Source organism: Leptopilina heterotoma, unplaced genomic scaffold, assembly GCF_015476425.1.
Source record: "Leptopilina heterotoma isolate Lh14 unplaced genomic scaffold, ASM1547642v1 Lhet_271, whole genome shotgun sequence".
Classification (NCBI taxonomy): Eukaryota; Metazoa; Arthropoda; class Insecta; order Hymenoptera; family Figitidae; genus Leptopilina; species Leptopilina heterotoma.
In genome coordinates, this window is record NW_025110980.1 from 135,704 (window position 1) to 161,813 (window position 26,110).

The following is a 26,110-nucleotide window of genomic DNA, read 5'->3' on the forward strand; positions in this document are numbered from 1 at the left end:
TACGAACGTCGGTTTATAAGGAACATCGATATTGAGAAAGTCTAAATCAATATTATCTATGATATTGTCAACAAAATGTTGGTCCTGAATGTCAAGTGATTCGTTTAAAATTTCGTTGAGAATTTCGTTATCGATATCGAGGTTTCCCTTGGAAATTATGTCACTAACTTCACTGTCTATGCTCAGGCTTTCCTTCGAAATTATGTTACTAACTTCACTGTCGATGCTCGGGCTTTCCTTCGAAATTATGTCACTAACTTCACTGTCGATGCTCCGGCTGTCCTTCGAAATTATGTCACTAAATTCACTGTCGATGCTCCGGCTTACCTTCGAAATTATGTCACTAAATTCACTGTCGATGCTCCGGCTTCCCTTCGAAATTATGTCACCAACTTCATTGTCGATGCCGCTCAAATTTGATTCCTTTGTTTTGATTGGAACTTCAACAAAACGTAGTGTGTCCCACCTGGTAAATCTGATTCGTGTTTTTTTTGTTTCAGAGGTATTCAACGTTATTTTTACAACATCCAATTTTCTCTTTTTATCATTCTGTATTTCCTCTTTTTCACCGTCTAAATCAGTTGTAACCTAAAAATTAAAAGGAAAAAATGTTATGATTTTAAATAAGTGTATTAAAATAAAGAAAACTATTATTATTATTAACAATATTAATACTAATACTAACTTGTGGAACAACCTTCTTTTCTCCATTAGTTGAAACTTGCATTTTTTTAAAATCCAGCGGAATTTTAATTGCCCCTTGTATTCGAGGATCTTGTTGAATAAATGTTTGCCGACATAAGTTGCAAACTGCAAAACACGTTTTTCTTGGCAGTTCTGGATGAAACGGATCCTATGAAAGAAAAAGATATATAGTAAATAAAGAAATATACCAAGTAAATAAAGAAATATTATCTCTATATTCTTCTTCTTCTTCTTAAATGACTTTTGGCTTCGCCGACTGTCAGAACATAATTATCTCTATATTACTCACCATTTTTAATAATCTGTCAACTGGTGTTTGAAAAGCAACGTGTATGATATTGTAGATCGACATGCCACATGCGTTTCACAGATGTTAGGAACAGCACCTCACGACAAACTGTAGAACTAAATTCGTTGCGCGCGAGTCACTGAGTCTCATAGTAAAGGTGCAGACACACCACGATGGCTGCATGCCTACCGGCTCAACTGTAGCAAGTAGTTAATTGTGAATTAATATTTTAAATAAAATAATAATAATAATATATAAGAATTAATTATTATCAGTAATATATATTTACATCATATATAAAGTCGGGAAACGATTTCAACTAAATGAATTAAAAGTTAATAATAGTAAATCTAAATATCGATATTTACATGTTCGAGATATGACGTCAGCAGTAATACACTAATTTTGGGGAGATTTAAATATTATTTCTTATAAGAATAATATTAATAGTATAATTATTGTTATTATAATATATTACTATTTCTATTATTTATTTACTTACCTCTAGTGGACAAAATATATCAGTAATTTGAGATAGAAATTTCAAAATAACACACACACCAAGAGACTTTGAACTAGACAATAGAAATTTTAATTCCAAAGCTGCGCCATCTATTAGTGGCTGCCTAAAAAATTGTCGGTAATTTAGGCGCGAAATTTTAAAATTACCCAAACCAAGCGACTTGAAGTTTTGAAAAAAAAATTCAAATACCCCATCAAGGGAGTTTGAATTCGACGGAGGCGCCATCTAGCAGTGGCAGCCGGTAATATAAATCAGTCCGTAATGTAGAACACCCCTTCTAACGCACTTTAAACTTTGAAAAAATTTAAATACCCCACCAACGGGTTTTAAGTTGAACAAAAAAATAAGTGGTGCCATCTAGCAGACTAAAACTCGGTCGGTAAGGTAGAACACCCCTTCTAAGCCACTTTAAACTTTGAAAATAAATTTCAAATACCCCACCAACGGCTTTTAAGTTGAGCATGTGGGATTTCAAAATTATTTAAAAGGCTAAAAATGTCCAATTTAATCAACAGGGAATCCTCACAATATCGCGTGTTACTTAGGGTAATGTGGTCTCATTAAAAAGAATATTTAAACGTTTTAATAATAAATTTATTCAAATTGAATGTAACGCAAAATACAATGCGTGTTTCACTTTAGTGGTTCCAGACACAACTAATATAATAAGCGCGGTCAATCATACAGTACGCGTATCGTTGTCTCTCTTCTCGCTAGAGAGAGAAAAACTTTAAGGCGCATCCAGTAAGCGCGTCGAATCTCTCCTTGCATGTGCGAGAGAAAATATAATAAGTTGCAGAAACCAACTTTATCATGCTCGATCCCCACAGTACTCCCCCCTAAGTGAAACGGTTATTAAAAAATAATAATTACTTAATACAGTGTAATTCGAAGGAGTGTTTAAATTAATGTAAAAAAAGTGTACTGTGGTCGAGACTAAAATTAAAGTTGTCAAAATTTAAAAGTGTAAAAAAAATAAAATTGAAAGTTGTGAAAACTTATAGTGTGAACGACGCATTGTTAACAAAAAAAAAATATACAAGTAATTATACGGTGATCAGTCGTCTAATACCTGAGTAAGTTTTTATCTTATTACTAAATGATACTGTGCACAGTCTATAATAAAAAAAATAACAAATATAAATGTTTTCTCATAAAAAAGTAATAACAATAAAAGTAATGTCTTTAAATAAATATCGCTAATTTTTCTAAAGAAATAACGCAGTCATATCGTTCTCATAATACATTAAATCACGACTACGTGACTTTTACTGTCTAAAAGAGACCTTTTTTCTACTTACATAGGTACGCATCACAGGTCTCACATTCAAATTCAGATCACTTTGCGAAGTCGAAGGAGCAGAATTCGTCTGTCCTTTTGCATTGTAATCTGAGTGTGCATTGCTCGCCCGAATATTAGTTACAAAATCCGTGTCTTTCGCAAAAAATGCTGGCTTTAAATTTTCGATAGATATCTGTTTATTATTCCCGTTTACGTCCACTTCGAATATTCTATCTGAAGTGTGTTTAATAACTTTATGGGGTCCAGAATATGGACATTCCAGCGATTTTTTAATTGTACCAATTCTAAGAAAGACATGCGAGCAATTATATAAATCTTTATGAAAAAAAACTTTTCTCTTATGCTTGTGCTCTACGGGCACAGGTTTAACCATCCTCATGTGTTCTCTGAATTCTTCAATGAAGATTTGTTGATTCGCAGAGAAATCTTCTGGTAACACGAATTCTCCCGGAATTCTGAGGGTGGTTCCGTACAGGTACTCGGCCGGCGACGCCCCCGAATCCAATACGTTATTTCGCAAACCCAAAAGAACCGTAGAGAGAGAATGAACCCATTTAACATTGCTATGACACATAATAGCTGCCTTAAACGTACGGTGCCAACGTTCGATTAAACCGTTAGCTGCCGGATGATAAGGGGTAGTTCAAATGCGGTTACAACCGGTTAACTTAAGAAGGGCAGAAAATAATCGTGATTCAAACTGAGAACCCTGATCCGTTGATAAAGTTTCTGGCGACCCGAAGCGAGAAATCCAGTTGTCGAAAAACGCGCGGCAAATTGTCGCAGCTTCGATGTCTTTTAACGGAATGGCCTCTGGCCATCGGGAGAATCTATCGATAAGGGTTAAGCTGTATCTAAACCCGTCGCATACTGGAAGTGGACCTACGATGTCCATATGGACGTGCCGGAACCTACTATCAGGTGCTATGAAATGAGAAGGTAGGACAGTGGTGTGTCTCGATACTTTTGCGCGTTGGCAACATAAACACGACCCGCACCATTCTTTTATATCTTTATTCATCGACGGCCAGACGAATTTTTTTCTGATCAATCTATCCGTTATTTTACCACCGGGGTGTGAGGAATTGTGCATTATTTCGAATATTTGTTTCCGGTGAGAACTTGGAATATACGGTCGTACGTTGTCTCCCGATATGTCGCAAATCAACGAGACGTTGTTCCAATCTAAACGTTTTAATTTTAACGACGAATTATTATCTTCCGTAATGCGTTTTAACTCCTCATCATCCCTTTGTGCTTGCGAAAGCTCTGTCATTTCAATCTCTGATGATAAAGTAATCGCATCGGCACGCGATAACGCGTCAGCGACAACGTTAACGTCGCCGGGAAGATACTCTATCTCAGAGGTGAATTGTGACAAAAATGAGAGTTGACGTTGTTGTCTCGGTGAAGCCTTTTCGCTACTCTTTTGAAACGCGTAAATCAACGGTTTGTGATCCGTACAAATCTTGAACTCGTGACCTTCCAGAAAATATCTAAAATATTTAACCGATTCGTAAATCGCGGTAAGTTCGCGGTCGTACGTGCTGTACTTTGCCTGGGCGGAATTGAATTTTCTACTGAAAAAGGCTAGTGGTTGCCATGATTTATTTAAAAATTGCTCTAGAGCTGCTCCCATCCCTAGATCCGAAGCGTCTGTAACTAGGCGTGTAGGTGCGCTAGGGGATGGATAAGCCAGCAGTGTTGCCACCGACAAAGCCTTTTTTATTGCGTTGAAAGCCTGCTCAGCTGCTGGGTTCCAGTTAACCTCGCGTTTATCATTCTTACGCACGTTATGTAACAATGCGTTAAGAGGTTGCTCGATTTGTGCGGCATGAGGTACGTTGCGACGGTAGAAATTAACCATTCCCAGGAAACGTCGAAGGTCATGGATAGTACGTGGCTTAACGTATTCGGTTATGGCGCGAATTTTTTCTGGTGGGGGTCTTAAACCGTTTTTGTCAAGAAGATGACCCAAAAATTCAATTTGATTTTGTCCGAATACGCATTTCTTAAGGTTCAATTTAAGGGAAAATTCTTTTAGACGTTGTAAAACAATGTCAAGATGCATCTCATGTTCCTGAATGTCTTTGGAAGTTATGAGAATATCATCTAGGTAAACGAACACGAAATCTAAATCACCGAGAGCGCTGAACATGTACCTCTGGAATGTTTGCCCCGCATTTCTCAACCCGAAAGGCATGAATAGGAATTCAAACAAACCAAAGGGTGTTGTTACAGCGGTTTTAGGAACATCGTCGGGAAAAATGGGTATCTGGTGATACGCCGCGTGCAAGTCTAATTTAGTAAATATTTTTTTACCGTTTAAATTAATTGAAAAATCGTGTAAAAATGGTATTGGAAACTTGTCCGGAACTGTATTAATATTTAAGAGTCGATAATCTCCGCAAACTCTCCACTGACCGTCGCTTTTTAGGACCATGTGGATAGGAGAAGCGTAATTTGCACTCGAAGGTCGACACTTCCCTTCCTTTGTTAAGGTTTTAAAATAATTTTTTGCTACCGTAAGCTTATGGGGAGGAAGTCGACGCTGTCGTTGGGACACTGGTAGTCCTTTTGTCACTATGTGATGAAATACACCGTGCGTGGTGTTCAACCCTTGTTGAGTTAAGTTAATTATTTCCGGATATTTATGTATTATATTATAAAAAGGAATTGACTTGTCGATTGAGCTAACATCCGTAATAGTAGCTTTTTTAAGATAACATGCGGTGTTATCTCCTGACTTTACGTCAATCAGTTTCCGATTTTTCAAATCTACCGATAGACCAAAAAATGTTAAAAAATCAGCTCCGATAATGGGGTATGGTACCGAGGCAATGCAAAAATCCCAAGATAAATGTCGACTAATCCCAAAATCTACTGTCATTTTCTTACACCCGAATGTATTTATCTGCGAATTATTCGCAGCATAAATGACATAATCGGATGGTTTAACAGCATTTTGAGATTTTATCGGAATTATTGACACATCAGAACCGGTGTCTATTAAAAATATTAACCCCGAATTACGGTCTCGAATATGTAGACGTTTTGAAACTGAGAATTGATCTATCGAATTTACTTGGCGCGGCCCTGTTAGTTTCCCGAGGATGTACCTGCTTGCCATGCGCAAGGTGGAACACATTTTATTGCTTTATCCCCGAATTTACCATGGTAAAAACATAATTGAGAATTGTTTCCGCTATTCCCTTGGACATTGTTATTTTGATTTCTAAAATTTTTGTTCCTATTAAAATTGTTATTATTATTATTGTTGTTACGTTTTCTATTTGACGAGTTACCTCTGTTCCGATTTCGATAATTATTGGAGTTATTTGAGCGCTGGTCTGTACGAAATCTACTTTGAGCGGAAATGGCGTCGATTTTCACGGTTAATGCTTCAATCATTTTTACCAACGCGTCGTGAGAGTTTTCAGATGACATGGCTGAAACTTGAGGTGAACCGATCTGACCGGATGCCTCCATGAAGCGGTCTGCTAATTTGGCGAGTTTATCAATCTCTTTGACCTCACTCAGTGCTAACGCTGAACGGCAATTGGTGGGTAATTGATCCAAAAACACGGTTTTAATAATATCATCTCCGCATTTTCCACGACTGAGCATTTTAATTCGATTTAATATTAGAGACGGTTTACCCTCTCCTGACAATTCACCCTTTAATAGTTGTCTCAAACGCGATTCCGATGATACCGCGTAACTAGCAATTAATTTCTGCTTAATTTGGTAATAAATATCTTCCGGAGGGGTTTCGTTAGTAATAATATCGCTAATCGTCATAACCGTATCGAAATCTAAAGCTGCCAGCACCGCGCCAGCTTTATTCTTTTCCGTGGTAACTCCCGCGTAAGCAAAAAGAAGTTCGATTTCGGCGAACCATACTCCAGGTTCTTTGTGATAAAAACCGGGTAACTTAAGAATTTGAAGAAAACCGTTGTTTCTCCTGCGGTTGGCGAGCGGCGCGTCTTCCTGTACGGAACCATCATCAGTCATATAATCGTCGCTTCCGACGCCTGTCATCGTTGTGATTTCAAAAAGAACCCGCAGAGCAAAACACAAAACAACAAAATCTGGAGAGAAAAAGTTCGAAAAATAAATACATAAATGGACTCTAATTAAATTGTTATGAAATGTTGTCAATAAACAAACTGTTAAGTCTAAGACTGTTCTCCAAAAAAACTAACTTATTATTGTTTAAAATAAAATTATTTAACGCGTATGAGCAATGCACAAACAAATTAAACAAACTGACAGCACAATAATAACGATAATGTCAACAGAATTAAAAAACAAAAACTGTTTCCAAACGGACGCTGTTGTAAAAAAAATAAAATAAAAGTTCCTGGCATAATAAGTGACGCAAGGGGCAACAATAATTTTATTTTATTTTTCATGGAAAAGTAAAAAAAAATTTAAAAAAAAGAAAAGAAAGAGACATGAATGTAAAAATTTGACAATCTATAACAATTATAAACTCGAAGAAACAATGATATGTCAAAGGTTTCAATTAAAAAAAAAATCAAATATAAAAAGTTTGATAATAAATAAATAAAATTTAAAAATAAAAAAAAAATGTATGGAAAATTTTTTAAAGTTTTTCAATGTCGCTTTCATGAACAATCACACTGTCCACACCGAGCTGGCCGAGAACCACTGTCACTTTACTTACATACATCAAAGTGGGCCCGACATACAAGAAACGATAGTTGACCTCGTGTGCTGCGTGATGTTGTCCCCTAGGTAATTTTGTTTGGCGTTTTTTTAGACAATTCCCAACCTCGTGACAGGACTGGACTCAAGCATTGGCGCCTTCTCTCCTCCAAAAAGATGTCCGTCAATCAGGCGGGAAGTATGAAAGAAAATATTCTAAATTTAAAAGAGCGGAAAACTGTTACTGCCACAGGTAGTGAACGTTACGCACCTGTTGCATGGGCTAGAGTGTTCTGCCCATGCGCCGTTTTCCAAAGCCTTATAATTTCAAATTTAACCGCCAATTTTTCTCACCAGGCTCGAATCAGCTGATGTCGGAATGGTTGTTTTCTTCGTAGATGCTGTACCAGGACGTCCGTGACCTCGATGAAGTCTGGTAAACAGTCCAATGTTGGCTGGAACCGGGCTGTGAATTGACCACTTCATAAGTAAAAAAAACTCAGTTTAATAAAAACATTTTTTATATAAAAAAAATGTAAAAAAAAAAATTTTTTTTAGGGAATGAATTTTAAATTGGAAAAAAAAATTTTGTGTTTCAGGAGAACTGTTGCTGCTAGTAGAATATGAATCCGTCTCCTCCGGTGTGAAGGCGTGGCGTCCTTTGGAAAAAAACGTGCTCCGAAAATAAGTTTCGTAAATCGTCCAAAATGACTTTATTCGACGAACTTTTTTTACTCAATTGTTCGGAGCATTCTTATATACACCATTCACCATCACTATACACCAGTTCAGTATTTGATTGCCACAATTTTAGTGGATGCTTTATTTCAAAAGTAGCGTCTTTTACCCGATCTCGTCGGGGTCACCAATGTGGGATTTCAAAATTATTTAAAAGGCTAAAAATGTCCAATTTAATCAAAAGGGAATCCTCACAATATCGCGTGTTACTTAGGGTAATGTGGTCTCATTAAAAAGAATATTTAAACGTTTTAATAATAAATTTATTCAAATTGAATGTAACGCAAAATACAATGCGTGTTTCACTTTAGTGGTTCCAGACACAACTAACATAATAAGCGCGGTCAATCATACAGTACGCGTATCGTTGTCTCTCTTCTCGCTAGAGAGAGAAAAACTTTAAGGCGCATCCAGTAAGCGCGTCGAATCTCTCCTTGCATGTGCGAGAGAAAATATAATAAGTTGCAGAAACCAACTTTATCATGCTCGATCCCTACAAGCAAAAATTAAGTGGCGCCATCTAGCGGTGGCAGCCGGTACTAAAAACTCGGTCGGTAAGGTAGAACACCCCCTCTAAGCCACTTTAAACTTTGAAAAATAAATTTTCAAATACCCCACCAACGGCTTTTAAGTTGAGCAAAAATTAAGTGGCGCCATCTAGCGGTGGCAGCCGGTACTAAAAACTCGGTCGGTGAGGTAGAACACTCCCTCTAAGCCACTTGAAAGTACGAAATTAAGAAATCTACCTTACCGACTGTAGGTAAGTGGTCCAGAAGTCTCCTAGCTCTACTACTGGGCAGGAAAAAAATTTAAATTATTTATCCGAAAAAAGATAAATACAGGAAGAAGCAAAATCAAATTCCCTGCTATTACCTTTTTTTTTGAACTGCTTCCTGCATTCGCAGTGGTGAGATTTTTTAACCCCATAACCTCCTTATTTATCAGCGACTGAACATTTTCTTTGTTCTTGTTCATAACAATTTTTGCCGAAGTATTATTTTCTTTCTTTGGAACGCTTTTTGATGGATTAATCGGTATTATTTTCCTTCTTCATCAACATCCATTTCATCCAGAAATGTCCTGCTTTCTATGTTTACATAAAAATAAGGAACATACATTAAAATTATAATAAAAATAAATAAAATATCAATAAGATATAAAAATAAATATAAATAAATAAATTCATAAAAAAATTATTTAACCTTTCAAATTAAATATGAATATAAATAATTAAAAAAATTCATTCAAAAATTTAGAATAAAAAATCTAAAATATTTATAATAATAATAATAATAATAATAATAATAATAATAATAATAATAATAATAGGGTAAACTCTGTGAAGAGATACCAGGATGCACTCCCTCTGCGGAAACTTCCTGCTATCTTGGAGAGACAAATCGACCTCCACGTCCGAACATACATGTTCACGTGCCCTTGGATATCATAGACGTCGCATCAATGCTCCGGCAATGCTATAACGTCTATGTAACTAACGGAAGCGGTTCAGGGTCCATCCTGGCCAGATGGTAGTACCCTGTTAAGGCCCGATTGTCCCTCGACACGGGACAAAGAATAAAAAAACTGAAATGGACAAAAATTTAGATATTATACTCCAAGCGGGTACCTCAAATGAGGGTAATCCCGTCACCGATTCTGATCGGGTTGAAGCCCCGGTAGTCGGTGCAGACGGCTCCAAGGATTTTGGAGGGAGCCAAAGCAAAAATTCTGAGGATGTGGGACTTAGCAGATTCGAAGAAAATGTCTTAGAACAGGTCGATCTGATCCCAAAAATACTTGACAGCATGTGGCGTGCTTGCAGGAAACAAAGAAACATTAGCAAGGATGTTCAGGATGGAATGGTGGAATTGGGGAAGGTGCACGAGGTGCTTCGCAGTAACCTGCGTTTTATACCTAGGCCCTTCATTAGCCCAAGCAAACCAAAGTCGAATCCTGAAATTCCTAGATCGATGTCGCACACCACATCTGGCGAGAGCAAGCCCATCGACCCAAGGAAGCGCCCTAGAGAGTATGAAGGTCCGGAGACTGACTCTTCTGTGACCACTCCCAAGGGTAAGAAGGTTAAGAGCAAGGAGACCCAGGCAAACCCTACTGCTATGGAGACGGAGGCGAGTAAGGCTGCTTCGGCCAGGGTTGCTTCTTATTTGGAGGCGACTAGAGTTCTTGCAAAGTCGGAGAGGAAGAACTCTTCACACTTAGCGAATTGCACAAAGCATGCAAAAGATTGAAAACAGGCAAGGCGCCTGGAATCGATGGGATAAGTAACGAGATCCTAAAGTTGGTAATCGACACTTCACCCCAGATTCTGCTTCGATGCTTCAATCTTTGCCTTCAGAGAGGAGAGTTCTTCCGCGACTGGAAGCGACAAAGGTTAGTCCTCCTGAGGAAAGGTCAAAAACCTCTAAATAAAGTCTCATCATACAGGCCTATATGTCTGCTAGATACGATGGGTAAACTTCTAGAGGATATGGTTCTGCAGAGAATGCAAAGCCACTTGACCGGAGAGAATAGTCTATCGGATCACCAATTTGGTTTCCGTAAAGGCAAGTCCACAGTTGATGCCATCCAGGAAGTTGTGGACAAAGCCAAAGCAGGAAAAAACAAATTGGGACCTGGGAAAAAGAAGAGCTTCTGCGCGTTGGTAGCAATTGACATACGCAACGCGTTTAATTCCGCAAGATGGAAAGATCTCATCGAGTCGATGGAAAAGAAAAACATGCCGCCCTACTTGTTGCGGATAATGGATAATTATCTTAGCGACAGGTGGGTTATATATGAGGGAGACACCTGCACTCTCAGGGAAGAGATGCAGCGTGGGGCTCCTCAAGGCTCAAGGGTGGGTCCATTTGTATGGAATGTATCTTACGATGATTTTCTGCGAATGGATCTGCCCGAAGGTGCGATGATCGTCGGCTTTGCGGACAACGCGTTGTTCGTGTGTACTGCCGAGAGTGAGAAGGCTCTTGGGACATTGTTGAACAAATGTCTGCGATTAGCAAAAAGCTGGCTGGATACCAGAGGTCTTGAAATGGCCCTGGAAAAGACCGAGGCACTGCTGGTCACAGACAGACGTGGTTATGAGCTCCCACGAATCGTGATAGACGGATTCGAGGTCAAGTGGAGTAAACAAATTAAATACCTTGGTGTAGAGTTAGATGGTTTGTTAAACTTCCACCACCACATGGCTACGGCGTCAAATAAGGCGATCGAGTGTGCGGCTAATCTTTCACGGTTAATGCCAAATTTTGGCGGACCCCGCGAACAAAAAAGAAGACTGGTGGCGAGTGTCGCCTATGCTAAAATGCTCTACGCAGCACCAGTATGGGCCCCATCCCTGAGGAGCAAAAGATGTGTTACCATCTGTGAAAAGATACTGTCGGCGCAGAGATCGATAACAACGCGTATCATCTCTGCATATAAGACGGTATCTACGAGTGATGTGCAGGTCCTTGCAAGTGTCCCGCCAGCAGAACTTTTGGCGAGGGAAAGGGAAGAAATCTTTCTCTTTTCTAAAGAAAGAAGTTCCTTAGATGAGGAAATAAGACCAAGCAAGGACCTGATCCGCAAAGAAGCGAGGCACAGGCTCATAGAAAGATGGCAAGAAAGATGGGATGGTGAGGAAAAAGGTCGATGGACTTATCGCCTTATCCCGGCACTCGCCACCTGGATAAATAGGAAACACGGTCAGGTTTCCTATTATTTGACTCAGGCGCTCACAGGTCACGGGTGTTTCAACTCGTACCTGTGTCGCTTTAAATTACGCGAGAACGAGTTGTGTGCATATTGCCAGTTCCCTGAGGACAACGCGGAGCTCACCCTCTTCTCATGCAGAAAATGGGACTTGGAGAGGCGGGCTATGTTCGAAGGTGTAAATAGTCAAGTTACACCGGAGAACATGGTATCGCTGATGACCCAGTCAGAAAAGAATTTTCGGCAAGTCGAGAACTTCATAATCTCGGTTATGTCGAGGAAGGATCTCGACGGCCGCCAGAAAGCGTAATTTAAACAGCATAACCGTGGAGTGCGGAATCCAAGTTATCTGTAGGCAGATTTCCCAAAAGTCCCTAAGCAAAAAAAAAAATAATAATAATAATAATAATAATGGCGAAGGTTCGAAGGGAGGCTGACCTGGAGGCCAGCCAGACAAGGGTTGTGGGAGCTTTACCTACTAAAAAGGGAGACCTTCTCATTAAAATTGGAGGGTCTTCAAACAAGAAGCTGTTCACCGAGGAGGTGACAAAGATAATCGGCGATTTGGGTAAGGTGCAGATGGCGGATCGGCGAACTACGCTGGAAATCCGCGACATGGATGCCCTTACTGAGAAGGAAGATGTTGAGGATGCCCTGGAGAAAGTTTCCACAGTTCCAGCTGGAAGCAGAAAGGTGACGGTCCTTGGGCCAAATAAGCGAGGAGTGAAACTCGCTGTTGTGGTCATCAGCCAGGAAGATGCTGATAAGCTGGAGAAGGTGGGTCACGTAAAGATTGGATTCGTGTCCTGCAGGATCAGAAGTAGAGTGATGGTCAAAAGGTGCCATAGGTGTCTTGACTATGGTCATATAGGTCGAGACTGCAATGCAGTAGATAGGTCGGCTGCGTGCTTTAAGTGCGGAGAAGCCGGCCATAAGGCAGCAGACTGTAAGAAGAGCCCATGCTGCTTCTTATTCAAGGCGAAGTTCGGCGAAAAGGAGAACATCCAACATGTAGCTGGATCAGGGAGTTGCAAGGTCTTTAGAACTGCCCTCGAGGAAGTAAAGAAGACTTTGTCAAGGACAAGGAGAAAATAAGGCCAGAACAAGAGCGGCACGGGAGAGTTGCGCCAGCGACTACATGGAACCATTCATCTACGAAGTCTGAAGCCACTAGGTAGTTCCGTAGGTGGATAGAAGGTTCGAAACCCAGGGAAAACAAGAAGAGGTTTTAGTCGGTAGGGTGACTGCCGTTAAAAGCAGGTATGTGAGGTTTCTTTTTTTTTCCTTGCATTTTGTACGAGTCCGACATACCCCAGGTAAGTGGGATCTTCCTAGGGATGCGTAAATGCATTTCCTCTTCTCCCTCGTGAATAAAAAAAAAATTAAAAAAAAAAAAATAATAATAATAATAATAATAGTTTTTTTTTGCGTGGGAAGTGGAAAATCTGCTATAACCTTGGAGGCCTACTTCCAAGTCAGATACCTGGAGCCCGTACTCCTAGGTTATGTGGGGATGACCGCTCTTGTTCTAGCCGACCCACTAAAAACCACTCCCTTTCGAGACATATCTCCCCTGGCGGAACTGCCGTCAAGCTTAACATCGCCAGTGAAGGTCTCCTTACCTACTTCCAGATCCAAAATCCTTAACTAAGCGCTAGCGAAAAAGGGAGGAGGTCCAGTTAAGTTCTCCTCCGTCCTCCGCGAGTGCCCAGCCGAGCTGTAGGAATTCTCCGATGGTGTTGTAACATCCTTCTGTCCTTCTCCTTTGTCTGCATGACTTTGATGACAAAGGACTCTATCTCGCGCCATGAGTCTGCGCTCTGTAACATAATTTGAACCATGTTGTCGACCGTGACTTCAGTGCCTACGGCCGAAAACATGGTTTCTCTGAGTTCACGCCAGTGCCCGCAGTGCCCATCCTGGCCAGATGGTAGTACCTTGTTAAGGCCCGATTATCCCTCGACACAGGACAAAGAAATAAAAAAAAATGAATGAAATGGACAAAATTTTAAATGAAATACTCCAAGTGGGTACCTCGAAAGAGGGTAATCCCACCACCGATTCTGATCGGGTGCAAGCCCCGATAGTCGGTGCAGATGGCTCCAAGGATTTTGGAGGGAGCCAAATAGATAGCCAGCTGACATGCTACGAATCAAATGTCGCAAATCAGTTCCTGGCTATTCCCGGGATTTTTAAGAGCGTGCACCAGGCATTCAAGCGCCAAAAGAACGTCAGTCGCGACATCCAGGATGGCGTGGCGGTTTTGGAGAGTGCGTTCTTAACAATTTGTAGGAATCTGCGTTTTATCCCTGAATCGTTCAGGGATCAGGAGCCACTGACTTCAACTGTGGGAACTCCAAGGCAAAAGAGGAGTGCTGCTGCAACTCTTGATAGTGCAGCAGCTACAGATTCTAATAAGACAAAGAACGTAAATAAGAGCCCCAGAGAAGGTATTAGCCCGGATAAGAGTCCCCAACAAGTGACTCGGAGCGAAAAGAGGATTAAGCGAAAGGATGCTCCACCGCTTAATTCTGAGTCGCTAGTTGGAGAAAAAAAGGCGTCTTCAAGTAGTCTTAGCCAGACGTATGCTAAGACCGTCTTAAAAGAAGGAGCAGACAATAAGGACGGCTTTAAGGTTGTTGGAAAAAAAAGGGAACGGGCTCCAAGAAATAAGCCCCCAGGCGAGAAAACAGAGCTCTCAAAACGCCCTTTGAAGCTTAAAACCACGGAAGCGGTAAAGATCACGGCAAGAGACCCAAAATCTTATGAAGGTATCTTGCCGCTGATAAAACCAAAGGTTAAACCAGAAGACACTGGTACCGTGATTCATAAAATCAGGAGAACCTTTAAACAGGAGGTTCTTGTGATAGTGAAAAAGGGTGAAGATACCTTGAAGTTTGCGGAAGCACTGTCCTCGGCTCTGCATGGCGCCTTGCTATGCGAGGTCACTGCTCTCGTAAATAAAAGGTCTCTTGAGATCAAGGAGCTGGATGAAACCACGACGGAGGATGAGGTGATTTCAGTTCTGAGAGATAAGCTGGGCAAACCTGATCTGAAGATAGAGTGCCACCTTTTGACGCGCTTTAGAAGTACTAAGGTGGCTCTAATCCGCTTAGCAGAAGCAGAAAGTGACATTCTGCTTAAACTTGGCCGAATCAGAATCGGCTGGATAAATGCTCAAATTCGCGAGCATGTTGAAGTAGCTAGGTGCCAAAAGTGCCTAGGTTACGGACACAGAACCCTATTCTGCAAAGGCCCCGACAGAAGTAAAAACTGTCGGAGATGCGGCAGAGAGGGACACCTCGCGAAGAGCTGTAACGTTAAGCCGAAGTGCCTTACATGCTTGGACCTGGGAAAGATAGAAACAAATCATGAGTCCGGAAAGAGAGCCTGCCCAGTTTACTGGGAAGAACTGCAAAAGATTAAAAGGGCAAATCCTTAAAATTTTAGCAGATCAACCTGCATACAAGTAAGGATGCACAGTTGCTCCAAATGCAAACGGCAAGGGAAAATGAGGTCGATATCCTGTTCTGCAGTGAGCAGTATCAAGGGAGCGACCTCGCCCCTTGGTATCAGGATAAGGCGAAGAGAGCCTCCTCGTGGAATATGAAGAGACTCGACAAGGAAAAGTTCGGCCGGTCCCTAAGAGAAGCCCTTTTGATTGAGGACTTGGGCTGGGTGAAGAGGCCGAGCAGTCTGGATGGGAAGGTGCGAGCGGTGAGAAACATGATAGTCACCGCTTGCAATGCGTCAATGCCACGCAAAGGCGCCATTCCCGTAAGAAAATCCTTGCACTGGTGGTCAGAGGAGCTAGTCTCCTTGAGGAAGGAATGCCTCAAAGCAAGAAGGACATATACCCGATCTAAGGGAGATCACTTGCTGAAAGAGGCTTTCAAGGAGGCGAAAAAGAACCTCAAGAAAGAGATCCGCAAGTTGCGACGCCGTAGCTGGAAGGACCTAATCGAGGAAGTCGATAAGGACCCATGGGGTCTGGCTTTTAAAATCGTTACTAAGAAATTAGCGACGAGGCAAAAGACCCCCGGCCTGGACAATCCCTATTGGGTCAGAAAGATAATAAATTCTTTGTTTCCTCCTGCGGAACCATACCTTAGAAGAGGAAGAACTCTTCACACTTAGTGAACTGCAAAAAGCAGGCAAAAGATTGAAAACAGGCAAGGCGCCTGGAATCGATGGGATAAGTAACGAGATACTAAAGTTGGTAATCGACACTTCACCCCAGATTCTGCTTCGATGCTTAAATCTTTGCCTTGAGAGAGGAGAGTTCTTCCGCGACTGGAAGCGACAGAGGTTAGTCCTCCTAAGGAAAGGTGAAAAACCTCTAGATAAGGTTTCATCGTACAGGCCTATATGCCTGTTGGATACGATGGGTAAACTTCTAGAGGATATGGTTCTGCAGAGAATGCAAAGCCACTTGACCGGAGAGAATAGTCTATCCGATCACCAATTTGGTTTCCGTAAAGGCAAGTCCACAGTTGATGCCATCCAGGCAGTTGTGGACCTAGCCAAAGCAGGAAAAAACAAGTTGGGACCTGGAAAAAAAAGAGCTTCTGCGCGTTGGTAGCAATTGACATACGCAACGCGTTTAATTCCGCAAGATGGAAAGATCTCATCGGGTCGATGAAGAAGAAAAACATGCCGCCCTACTTGTTGCGGATAATGGATAATTATCTTAGCGACAGGTAGGTTATATATGAGGGAGACACCTGCACTCTCAGGCAAGAGATGCAGCGTGGGGCTCATCAAGGCTCGAGGGTGGGTCCATTTGTATGGAATGTATCTTATGATGATTTTCTGCAAATGGATCTGCCCGAAGGTGCGGTGATCATCGGCTTTGCGGACGACGCGTTGTTCGTGTGCACTGCCGAAAGTAAGGAGGCTCTTGGGACATTGGTGAAGGAATGTCTGCGACTTGCAAAAAGCTGGCTGGATACCAGAGGTCTTGCAATGGCCCTGGAAAAGACCGAGGCACTGCAAGTCACAGACAGACGAATCGTGATAGACGGATTCGAGGTCAAATGGAGTCAACAAATTAAATATCTTGGTGTGGAGTTGGATGGAAGGTTAAACTTCCACCACCACATGTCTACGGCGTCAAATAAGGCGATCGAGTGTGCGGCTAATCTTTCACGGCTAATGCCAAATGTTGGCGGACCCCGTGAACAAAAACGGAGACTGGTGGCGAGTGTCGCCCACGCTAAAATGCTCTATGCAGCACCAGCGTGGGCATCATCCCTGAGGAATAAAAGATGTGTGACCATCTGTAAAAAGATACTATCGGCGCAGAGATCGATAACAACGCGTATCATCTCTGCATATAAGACGGTATCTACGAGTGCTGTGCAGGTCCTTGCAAGTGTCCCGCCAGCAGATCTTTTAGCGAGGGAAAGGGAAGAAATGTTTCTCTTTTCTAAAGAAAGCAGTTCCTTAGATGAGGAAATAAGACCAAGCAAGGGCCTGATCCGCAAAGAAGCGAGGCACAGGCTCATAGAAAGATGGCAGGAAAGATGGGATGGTGAGGAAAAAGGTCGATGGACTTATCGCCTTATCCCGGCACTCGCCACCTGGATAAATGGGAAACACGGTCAGGTTTCCTATTATCTGACTCAGGCGCTCACAGGTCACGGGTGTTTTAACTCGTACCTGTGTCGCTTTAAATTACGCGAGGACGAGGTGTGTGCATATTGCCAGTTCCCTGAGGACAACGCGGAGCACACCCTCTTCTCATGCAAGAAATGGGACTTGGAGAGGCGGGCCATGTTTAAAGGTGTAAACAGTCAAGTTACACCGGAGAACATGGTATCGCTGATGACCCAGTCAGAAGACAATTGGCGGCAAGTCGAGAACTTCATAATCTCGGTTATGTCGAGGAAGGATCTCGACGGCCGCCAAAAAGCGTAATTTAAACAGCTTTTAATTTTGTACGTTTGTTTTTTATTAATTTATTTTCTGATTTATTTGTCCTTATACATTTTTTAATTGTTTGTGTTTTTTATTCATCTTTGTACAGTTTTATGTTTTCAATATTTTATACGCGTTTATTTTTTCTTTTTTTATATATCCGTTTGTAATTTTATCCTTTGACTTTTTAAACTTCTTAAAAAAATTTTTTTTTTATTATTGTCGTGCTGTAAATTCCGCTTAGACTATGAAATAGTTTTAATCATCTTTTTAACTACGGACGCAGGAAAACCGCAGTGAGAAGAAGAAGGTCGCATTAGCGACAGAGTTGGAGCGCCACCCTCGAAGGCTTAAGTCTTACGACAGTTCCGAGGGAGGGTAAAGGGCTCCAGAAGAAGGGTTACGGGTTTTAGTGGGTCGGGCTGGTAGTAGGTCGCCAGTGTATTAAATTTAATTTTTTATAGATTTATTTTTCTTTTTTTTATTTCCCTTTGTTTTATCATACCAACCCCACATAACCTTGGAGCGCGGAATCCAAGGTATCTGTAGGCAGATTTCCCAAAATTCCCTAAGCAAAAAAAAAAAAAAATTATAATAATAATAATAATAATATTAATAAAGATTATTTATTTTAAAAAATATATTTACCGCTTTTCGCGACAATTACAATGTCATACGATACTCCTTTAACCGTCAAACTCGATTCGCCTCCATCAGGAATATTTTTAAATTTTGCAGGTTCCCCTATTGTTGAGCAAGACTTCTCTTCTTTCCAGAAGACCAGACAATACATTTTTTTGTTGACATTTTTTAAAAATATTTTTGTATCACTGATGTCTAATTTCCTTTGAAAGCGTTTTAAGAATGACATATGACAATAAATAGTGTGAAGGTGGTGAATTAAAATAATAGCATTGAAAGAAATGACAATAATAAACTAATAATAATTTTTAAATATTTCGAATTAATTTTTTGAAAAATAAATTTATTTTTTAGAAATTTTGAAAAAATATACATATTTCTTAAATTCTTTCAAACGAATATAAATTGGAAAGTTTTTATTAAAATAAGTTTTAAAAAAATCATAATAATTTGTTTTTGAAATTCAATTTTTTTTAGTTTTTGTTCAAATTGAAGTACGAACTTTCATATCACATTTGTCAAAGTTGTAATAGAAAAAAATTGCAAAATTACACTTTATTATTGTATGTTTAAATTCGAAAATCTTTTAAATATGTATTTATTTATAAAATTAATATTGCAGAAAGAATATAATTTATTTTATTATTTTATTCAAAATAAAACATTAACAAATAGAAAGTGAATATGAATCGATTTAAAAATTATTCGTATTCGACACAATGGAGAATTTTAAAAGAGCTTCGAGGGTTTAAAGAAAACAATTCGTCTAATTCTGTAAGTTGAATTAATTTATTTTAATAAGCATTTTTTTCCTATGTGTTTTAAACAATTTTAGTTTTTAATTTGTCTTTTTGCTAAAGTTCAGTTTTACTCAAACACTATAACTATCCCCCTTTTCAAACTCTAAAAATACATTTAATATTTCTCCGATTTTACATTATTTTTTATTTTTACTCGTGGTTTTGCTTTTACTGTCGACGAGTGCGGTCACGTTTCTCACTGCTCGTCGTTTATTGTGTAATTTTGTTATTTGTCTATTCAACTGGTGACAGTTTTTTGGTGTATGGACTGTGTTAACTTTGGAGTCTGTCATTTTATTGGATTGGACTGTTTCTTTTTTCCATTTACTATTATTTATTTATGCTCTTCTGAACAACTATCAACCGGCGGTTGTATGCACTTTTGAGTGACTGCACATGCATTGTCTCTCGTGATTTCATTTGGAAAAGGAACTGATTATAGGATTGTCAAAACAGTGCAGTGTTCTACTTATTCTTTTTTTGTGATTTTATTTTCATGATAATTTTATTTTTGAAGTGTCTTTGATTCTTGAATTGTGCTTATTTGTTTGTTGTTGTGATTGTCTCCATAATGTCTCCTAAGGAAGAAGAGAGATGGTCTAAGTTATTTACAGACATTAAAGACATTACTGTGTCTCTCTCTGATGTAAAGAGAGAAATACAAACATCAAATATTAAGTTGGACTCTATTGCAAATCAAGTGACTAATCATGAAGAGAGACTTTCTTCGATAGAAAAATTTGCCTCTCGCTCTCACAATATACAACGTTCTAAAAACATTGTACTATTTAAGCTAGAGGATTCAGACACTATCAATGCCAATTTAATTAATACAATATCTATGATATTCGTAGACCTCGGTATCAATATACCCGACTTAGCCATCGTCGATGTTTTCCGCCTTGGAAAAATTAAAGGGAATAGACCGGTTCTGATTGAATTCATTGGGGAAAGGTGGGTGAGATTGGTTTTCTCCAGAGTCAAGGAATTCAGGACAAAAAATTTGGCTATAGCGAATGACCGTTCTTTTAAGGAAAGACAACATCGTCGAAAGTTATTCCAGAAGATAAGTGAATTAAATGAATCAGGTATAAAAGCAAAAAAAATCAGGTATAAAATTTCATTGTAATAAACAATGAAATAAAAATTCTATCTGAACCTACTATCGATTCAAATGACTTGTCTTCGCCAAATTTATCTAAGAAACGTAACGCAGGGAGTCTAGACGATTCTCCCTCTCTCTCCACTCTTCCAAACGGAGGCTCATCTTTAAATGGAAAAAAATCTAAAAGGGGAAGACGTTTTACAAAGGACATCAACAATGGTTCTTTTGTCCTTTAGACAATTTTTTAAATAATAGAACGCCTACTTCTTCTCGTGCGAGGGTGTCCGAATCTCGTTTAAATTTTGGCTCTTCTGTCAAATCGAATTCGGGTAATCAGGAATAGCAAATAATTGTTAGTCAGACAAGTTCTCAGTCTTTAGATGTTTGCTCTACTTTTTCTCCAACTGACAGTAATTTTATCTTCAAGAGAGTTTTATTTTGGAACGTTCACGGTTTGCGCAATTTATCGGACATCTGGGACTCAATTAACCTTTAGGATATTCTGTGTATTAGTAAATCATGGAATGAATCTGATCGAGTTTCCAATTTGATCCCAGGAGTTTTTGATTATGTTCAATCTACAGCAACAAGGGTTCACGCACAGGGCAGAGCCAAGGGAGGTCTCCTCATCATATTCAACCCTAGATTTTATAAAATGGCGGTAATTTTTAAGTTTATTAATCGAATTTTTGTTAAAATTAGTTTTCTTACCGGAGATTTTACTTTTACTTTGGGTCTGATTTATATTTCACCGGATACTGACTTGGAAAATTTTTACGACGATTTTAACTGTAATATAAATTATCTTTATAGTTCTTTTCCTGATATCCCCATTGTTATTGGGGGTGACTTTAACGGGAGAGTCGCAGATTTGAACCAGTTGGATCCAAACTTTTTTCAATGTTCACACGTTGTCCCGGTGACTCTCCTGCCAGTTTTACATTCTTGGGTCCAACTGGTTCGAGCGTGATAGATTTGGTGTGGTGATCTTCTGGGACTTTCCATTTTATTGAGGATTTGCATGTTCTCCAGTTAGCTACCTCTTCAGATCATTTGCCGGTTGCTTTAAGCCTCTCTTTCTCTTCCTCTAAGGGTAAATCTTCAGATTCTGATAAATTATTTTTTGATATTGATATTGATACTTGGCAGAGTTTTTTGCTAAATTCTTATCTTCAGGTTACCCCTGTTTCGAATGCTACTTTTTTAAGGCACTCTGTGCAAGTACTTGATGATTATGTGACCTTCGATGAACTCATAAAGTGCCTGGCAAATTGTAAGGTCGGAATGGCCCCTGGTCCAGATGGTCTTAACTATGATTTTTTTCAAAATTTACCTCAAAACTGGTTATTATTTATGATTCACCTTTTTAATAAAATTTTGGATTTAGAGAAAGTTTCCAATGAATGGGGCTATTCATTTACTTTTATGCTTTTTAAAAAGGGAGATCCGTTGATCCCCGATAATTATAGACCGATATCATTGATAGATTGTATTGCAAAAATTTTTTCATTAATTATTTATAATCGATTATATTTATGGGCTGAATCATTGAACTTTGTCCCGAAGTCCCAGGGGGGTTTCAGGAGGGGCAGAGGTTGCTTGGATAACTTGTTTAATTTTCTGTCCCTTATGCAGATCCACCTGAGTAATCCGGGATCGGTTCTTTATGCAGCATTTATTGATTTTAAAGGGGCCTTTCCGTCCCTTCCTCATGAGTGCTTGTGGAAAAAATTATACTCCCTGGGACTGAGTTCTAAACTAATAAATATTTTGATGGATTTTTATTCGAAAGCCTTTACCCGTATCAAAACAAATGAAGGTATTACTAATCGCGTGAAAATTACTCGTGGTGTACTTCAGGGTGATGTACTGAGTCCACTTCTCTTTTTGTTATACATATTTGATATGGAAAACTTGTTTATTGAGCGTGAATGTAGAGGAATCTCGATCGACTCTAAGACTGAGTTGCTTATGTTGGGGTATGCTGACGATTATGTGCTTCTCGCGGATTCGCCATTGGAACTGAATAAAAAGTTAAAATCATTACACGAGTACTGCGCATGCAACGGTTTGACTGTTAACACTGACAAAACTAAAGTAGTGATATTTTCTAGATCTGGAAACTCGAAAGCGAAAAAACTTAGAACTTTTAAATTTGGTAATGGGTGCATTGAGGTGGTCAAAAAATATGTTTATCTTGGGGTCACTTGCCATAATTCATGCTCCTTCAATCCCGCTGCTAGGGAAGCAGTCAGTTCCGCGAACACTGCGGTGGGCTCAGTCTTGAGAACGATACACTCAGTCAAGATGGATTCATGGGAATCATGTACCAGCCTATTTCAGAGTCTTGCGACCAGCATTTTATTTTATGCATGTCAAATCTGGGGTATGGGGTTTCTTGATTACGTTGAGAAGGTTCAACTTGGCTTTTTCAAAAAACTGCTGAATCTCCCGTTATGTACCCCTAATTACGCCGTTAGACTGGAAACTGGCTCACTACCACTTGCCTGCGCAATCTTAAAAAACATTATTTCCTGGTTTAAAAAAATTTCTTCAATGGATAATTCTCGTTACCCCAGGAAGTGTTTGTTGAGTTTTCTAAGGCTAGCTAACAGGAATCCGAATAATAAATTCAACTGGATAGTTCAATTAAAAAATAATTTTTTGGAACCTTGTGGCCTTTTGAACTTTCTGAATGAATCAAATTCGAATTTGATGAGTCTTGACTGGGATTTTGTTCTTAAGTCATATACTGCACACGTGCAGGGTCGTGATCTGGCTTGTCTTAAGCTGTCTAGAAGTCTTGAGATCTAACCACATCTACTTCTTCAACCTGGTCCTCAAAAATACTTATTATTGAATATGCCTATTTTTTACAAAAAAAATTTTTGCTCAAATAAGGTTATTTAATAGTCACGCATCTAGATTAATTTATAATAAAAAAAATTCATTTTTCGCCCTGATGCACCTTGCGCCATTTGCAATTTGGACAGCGATAATTTACACCATATTATGTCTTCTTGTCCGGTATGTAATCACTATTTTGTGTTCTCCTTTAACGAGGAAGCGTCCGATCAAAATTTGACTGACAGATGGTTAAACATTCTTGCGTCTGATAAACGCGGTTTAATTAAGCAATTTATATATAATTTTTTAAAGGTTTTGGAATTACGAATTTGTTGATTCACTCTTGTTTTTCGATCTATTTTGTGTTTCGTATACCATGCGAAAACTCCCTTGTATGCACGTAAAGTGTAAAAATGCAATTGTAATAAATAAATTAAATTTATTTTTACTCGTACTTTTATTTTTCGGGTTAACTAAATTTACTCATTTGCTAATATTTAAATTAATATTGCTATTTTTAAAACACAGTTTTTGAATTTAATTTTACGGTTCTCTTGATATTTATTGAAGAAATTTATTGTATATTAGTAATAAACATAGATGACCAGCATTAATTCGCGTTTTATAAAAATTAACAATAAGGGGAACTCTAGTAACAAGTTCATGCAAAAGAAATCCATCCGTTTTACATGTTAACAAAAAAAACTAACGTTTTTGGTGAAAAATAGATATTCCGTTTACATTTACCCCAATTGACCCTATTACTATTATTATTATAAATAAACTTAATAATTAAATTTAAATTAATTTCTTTATTTTTTAGGAGATTCTTATTATTCTATTATTCGATATATTTCAAGATAATATTATTATTCATGAAAGTAATTAAATATTTAAAAAAAAATTATAAATCTTTTTTTAAATAATTGAATTTCTGTGAAAATTTTACATTTTATCAAAATAATTGAATCCCTGAAAAGAATTCTTTTAAAATTATATTAAAAATAATTGAATTTCTGCGAAGAATTTTCACATAGAATTTTTCTACTGCTTTCTTCTAAAGAAATTACATACTAAACTATGTATATATTTAGATATTTTTCTTTAAAATGTTGTTCTCGATTCAACCTTTTTTATTAAGAGCTGATGGTTTTAAATTTATAGGTAGGGGAGCGTGGGGGAATTGGAGTCCCTTAAGGAAAATTATTAAAAAAACCAACTTATATTTATAATAATACATTATTTTCGTCATTTCCTACTTATTTCGTTATTTATCTTTAATTATGTTTAATTAGAAACTTAAAAAGAGAAAGTAAATTGGAAAAAAAAAATTTTCAAAAAAAATACATTTTTTGCAATTACCCAATTTGTGGGGTAATGGGAGCTTTCACTTGAAATTTAAAAAATTTCTATATTTTAGGAATATTCTTTGTTTTCTAATAGAAAAAAGTGTTAATACTTACAATGAAGCAAAACTTTAGACTTAGAATAAATTTTTTCCTAAATTATAATTGAATAAAAAATTTTTGAAAAAAATTAAATTTTTCATTTTTCCCACCAAAAATTATTTTTTAATTAAAAGTTTTTTCATAAGGTGATACCTTTTACAATTTTGAAAGAAATAACGAAAGACGCAACATAGTAACGAAAATTCTTTGGTCTGACACTAATTCTCCCATTACCCCACAGAATTCTTACAGGCCAAAATTTGAATAAAAAAATTAAAACATAAACAAATTTTATTATTATTTTAATTTTTATACAAGTATACATATCTACATATGTTCACCTATAATATAATGAAAAAACAGAACTAAATAATACGATTTTAACTACTTATGGTGATGTTTAGAAATATTTGGCATTTTACAACGAAAACGCAAAAAATACATTTTTCCTTGTCTTTACTAAAAATTTGTCAAGAATGTAATCGTTTGTTTTGGAATGATATAAACAAAGGTTGTAGGAGATTTTCTAGACATTGCAGCGAATTTGAAGGCTTTTAAGTACGTGAAATTTAAAAGCTCCCATTACCCCACGCTCCCCTACATTTTGGATTTTCAAAAAATACTGAATTAAATTGAATTTTTAATTTTAGCTGAACATTTTCCTGAAACACAACTTATTTTGATATTTTAGTTTTTATGAAACACAAATATAAATTCAGATATTTAGAAAAAAATTTATTTAAAACAAACAAAGTTTTGTTAAATCAACCAAATGAATATCTTTTCCTTTACAATTAACAAAACAAATGTTAATTTTTTTTAATAGGACTTAAAATTTGCTCCATACGATCAAACTCTGTCTAAACCCAAATTTAAAATAGGGGTTTTGAATGGTTTAAAAATTACATATCATCTTGAGAGGATTAACCCTCCGTCCGACACATGGTTCGATACCCTTCGGACCGACACCTGTGCTTGGCTGGACCCATGCAGTTTTATTGTAAATAAATGTTACATTTAAACTCATTTCTATAATAAATTGATATTTTTATTATTTATTTATTATAATATGTATATTATTTATAATATACATGGGGAAATCTCACGAAATGAAGATTTTTTAATTCAAAAAAATTTTATTTTCTAATTAGTAGCACACTTTTTTAACATAAATTATTATTTTTCGACAAATACCTAGAAATATATCATTTTAATGCGCTTAATCAATATTTCTTAATTGCTACTATATTTATCCTATATTTTTCATATTTATGGTTATGAGTGCAGGTAAAACGTACTTATTGTCAAGAATTCATAATATTTAACAACCCTTCAAAATACATTTTCTTTTATCTACCTGAATTACATTTATCAAAAATCCACACACGATTTAGTTCAAATATATTTTT

General features: G+C 38.0%; 2 protein-coding genes across 3 annotated transcripts in view; one reads left to right on the top strand and one right to left on the bottom strand.

Moving 5' to 3' along the window:
- LOC122503877 overlaps positions 1 to 13,952 on the bottom strand; it is a 49,948-nt gene extending 35,996 nt beyond the window's left edge. Inside the window, exons 1-2 of one of the 2 annotated variants that reach the window (XM_043614629.1) lie at positions 13,563 to 13,952; positions 9,103 to 9,316 (exon numbers count right to left, since the gene is read on the bottom strand). The gene's annotated coding sequence lies outside the window, so the exon portion shown is untranslated. Of the gene's footprint in view, positions 1 to 9,102; positions 9,371 to 13,562 lie in introns of those variants that run through there. The other variant, XM_043614630.1, reaches the window with a different exon arrangement.
- LOC122503870 lies at positions 12,352 to 13,035 on the top strand. Its single transcript, XM_043614619.1, has one exon. It carries the CDS (start codon positions 12,352 to 12,354, stop codon positions 13,033 to 13,035), a length of 684 nt encoding a protein of 227 aa, XP_043470554.1.
- Positions 13,953 to 26,110: the final 12,158 nt, after the last annotated feature.

Bases quoted from the DNA above. Each gene is read 5' to 3' on its own strand.
- LOC122503870 (XM_043614619.1), top strand. From the start codon at position 12,352: ATGGCGAAGGTTCGAAGGGAGGCTGACCTGGAGGCCAGCCAGACAAGG.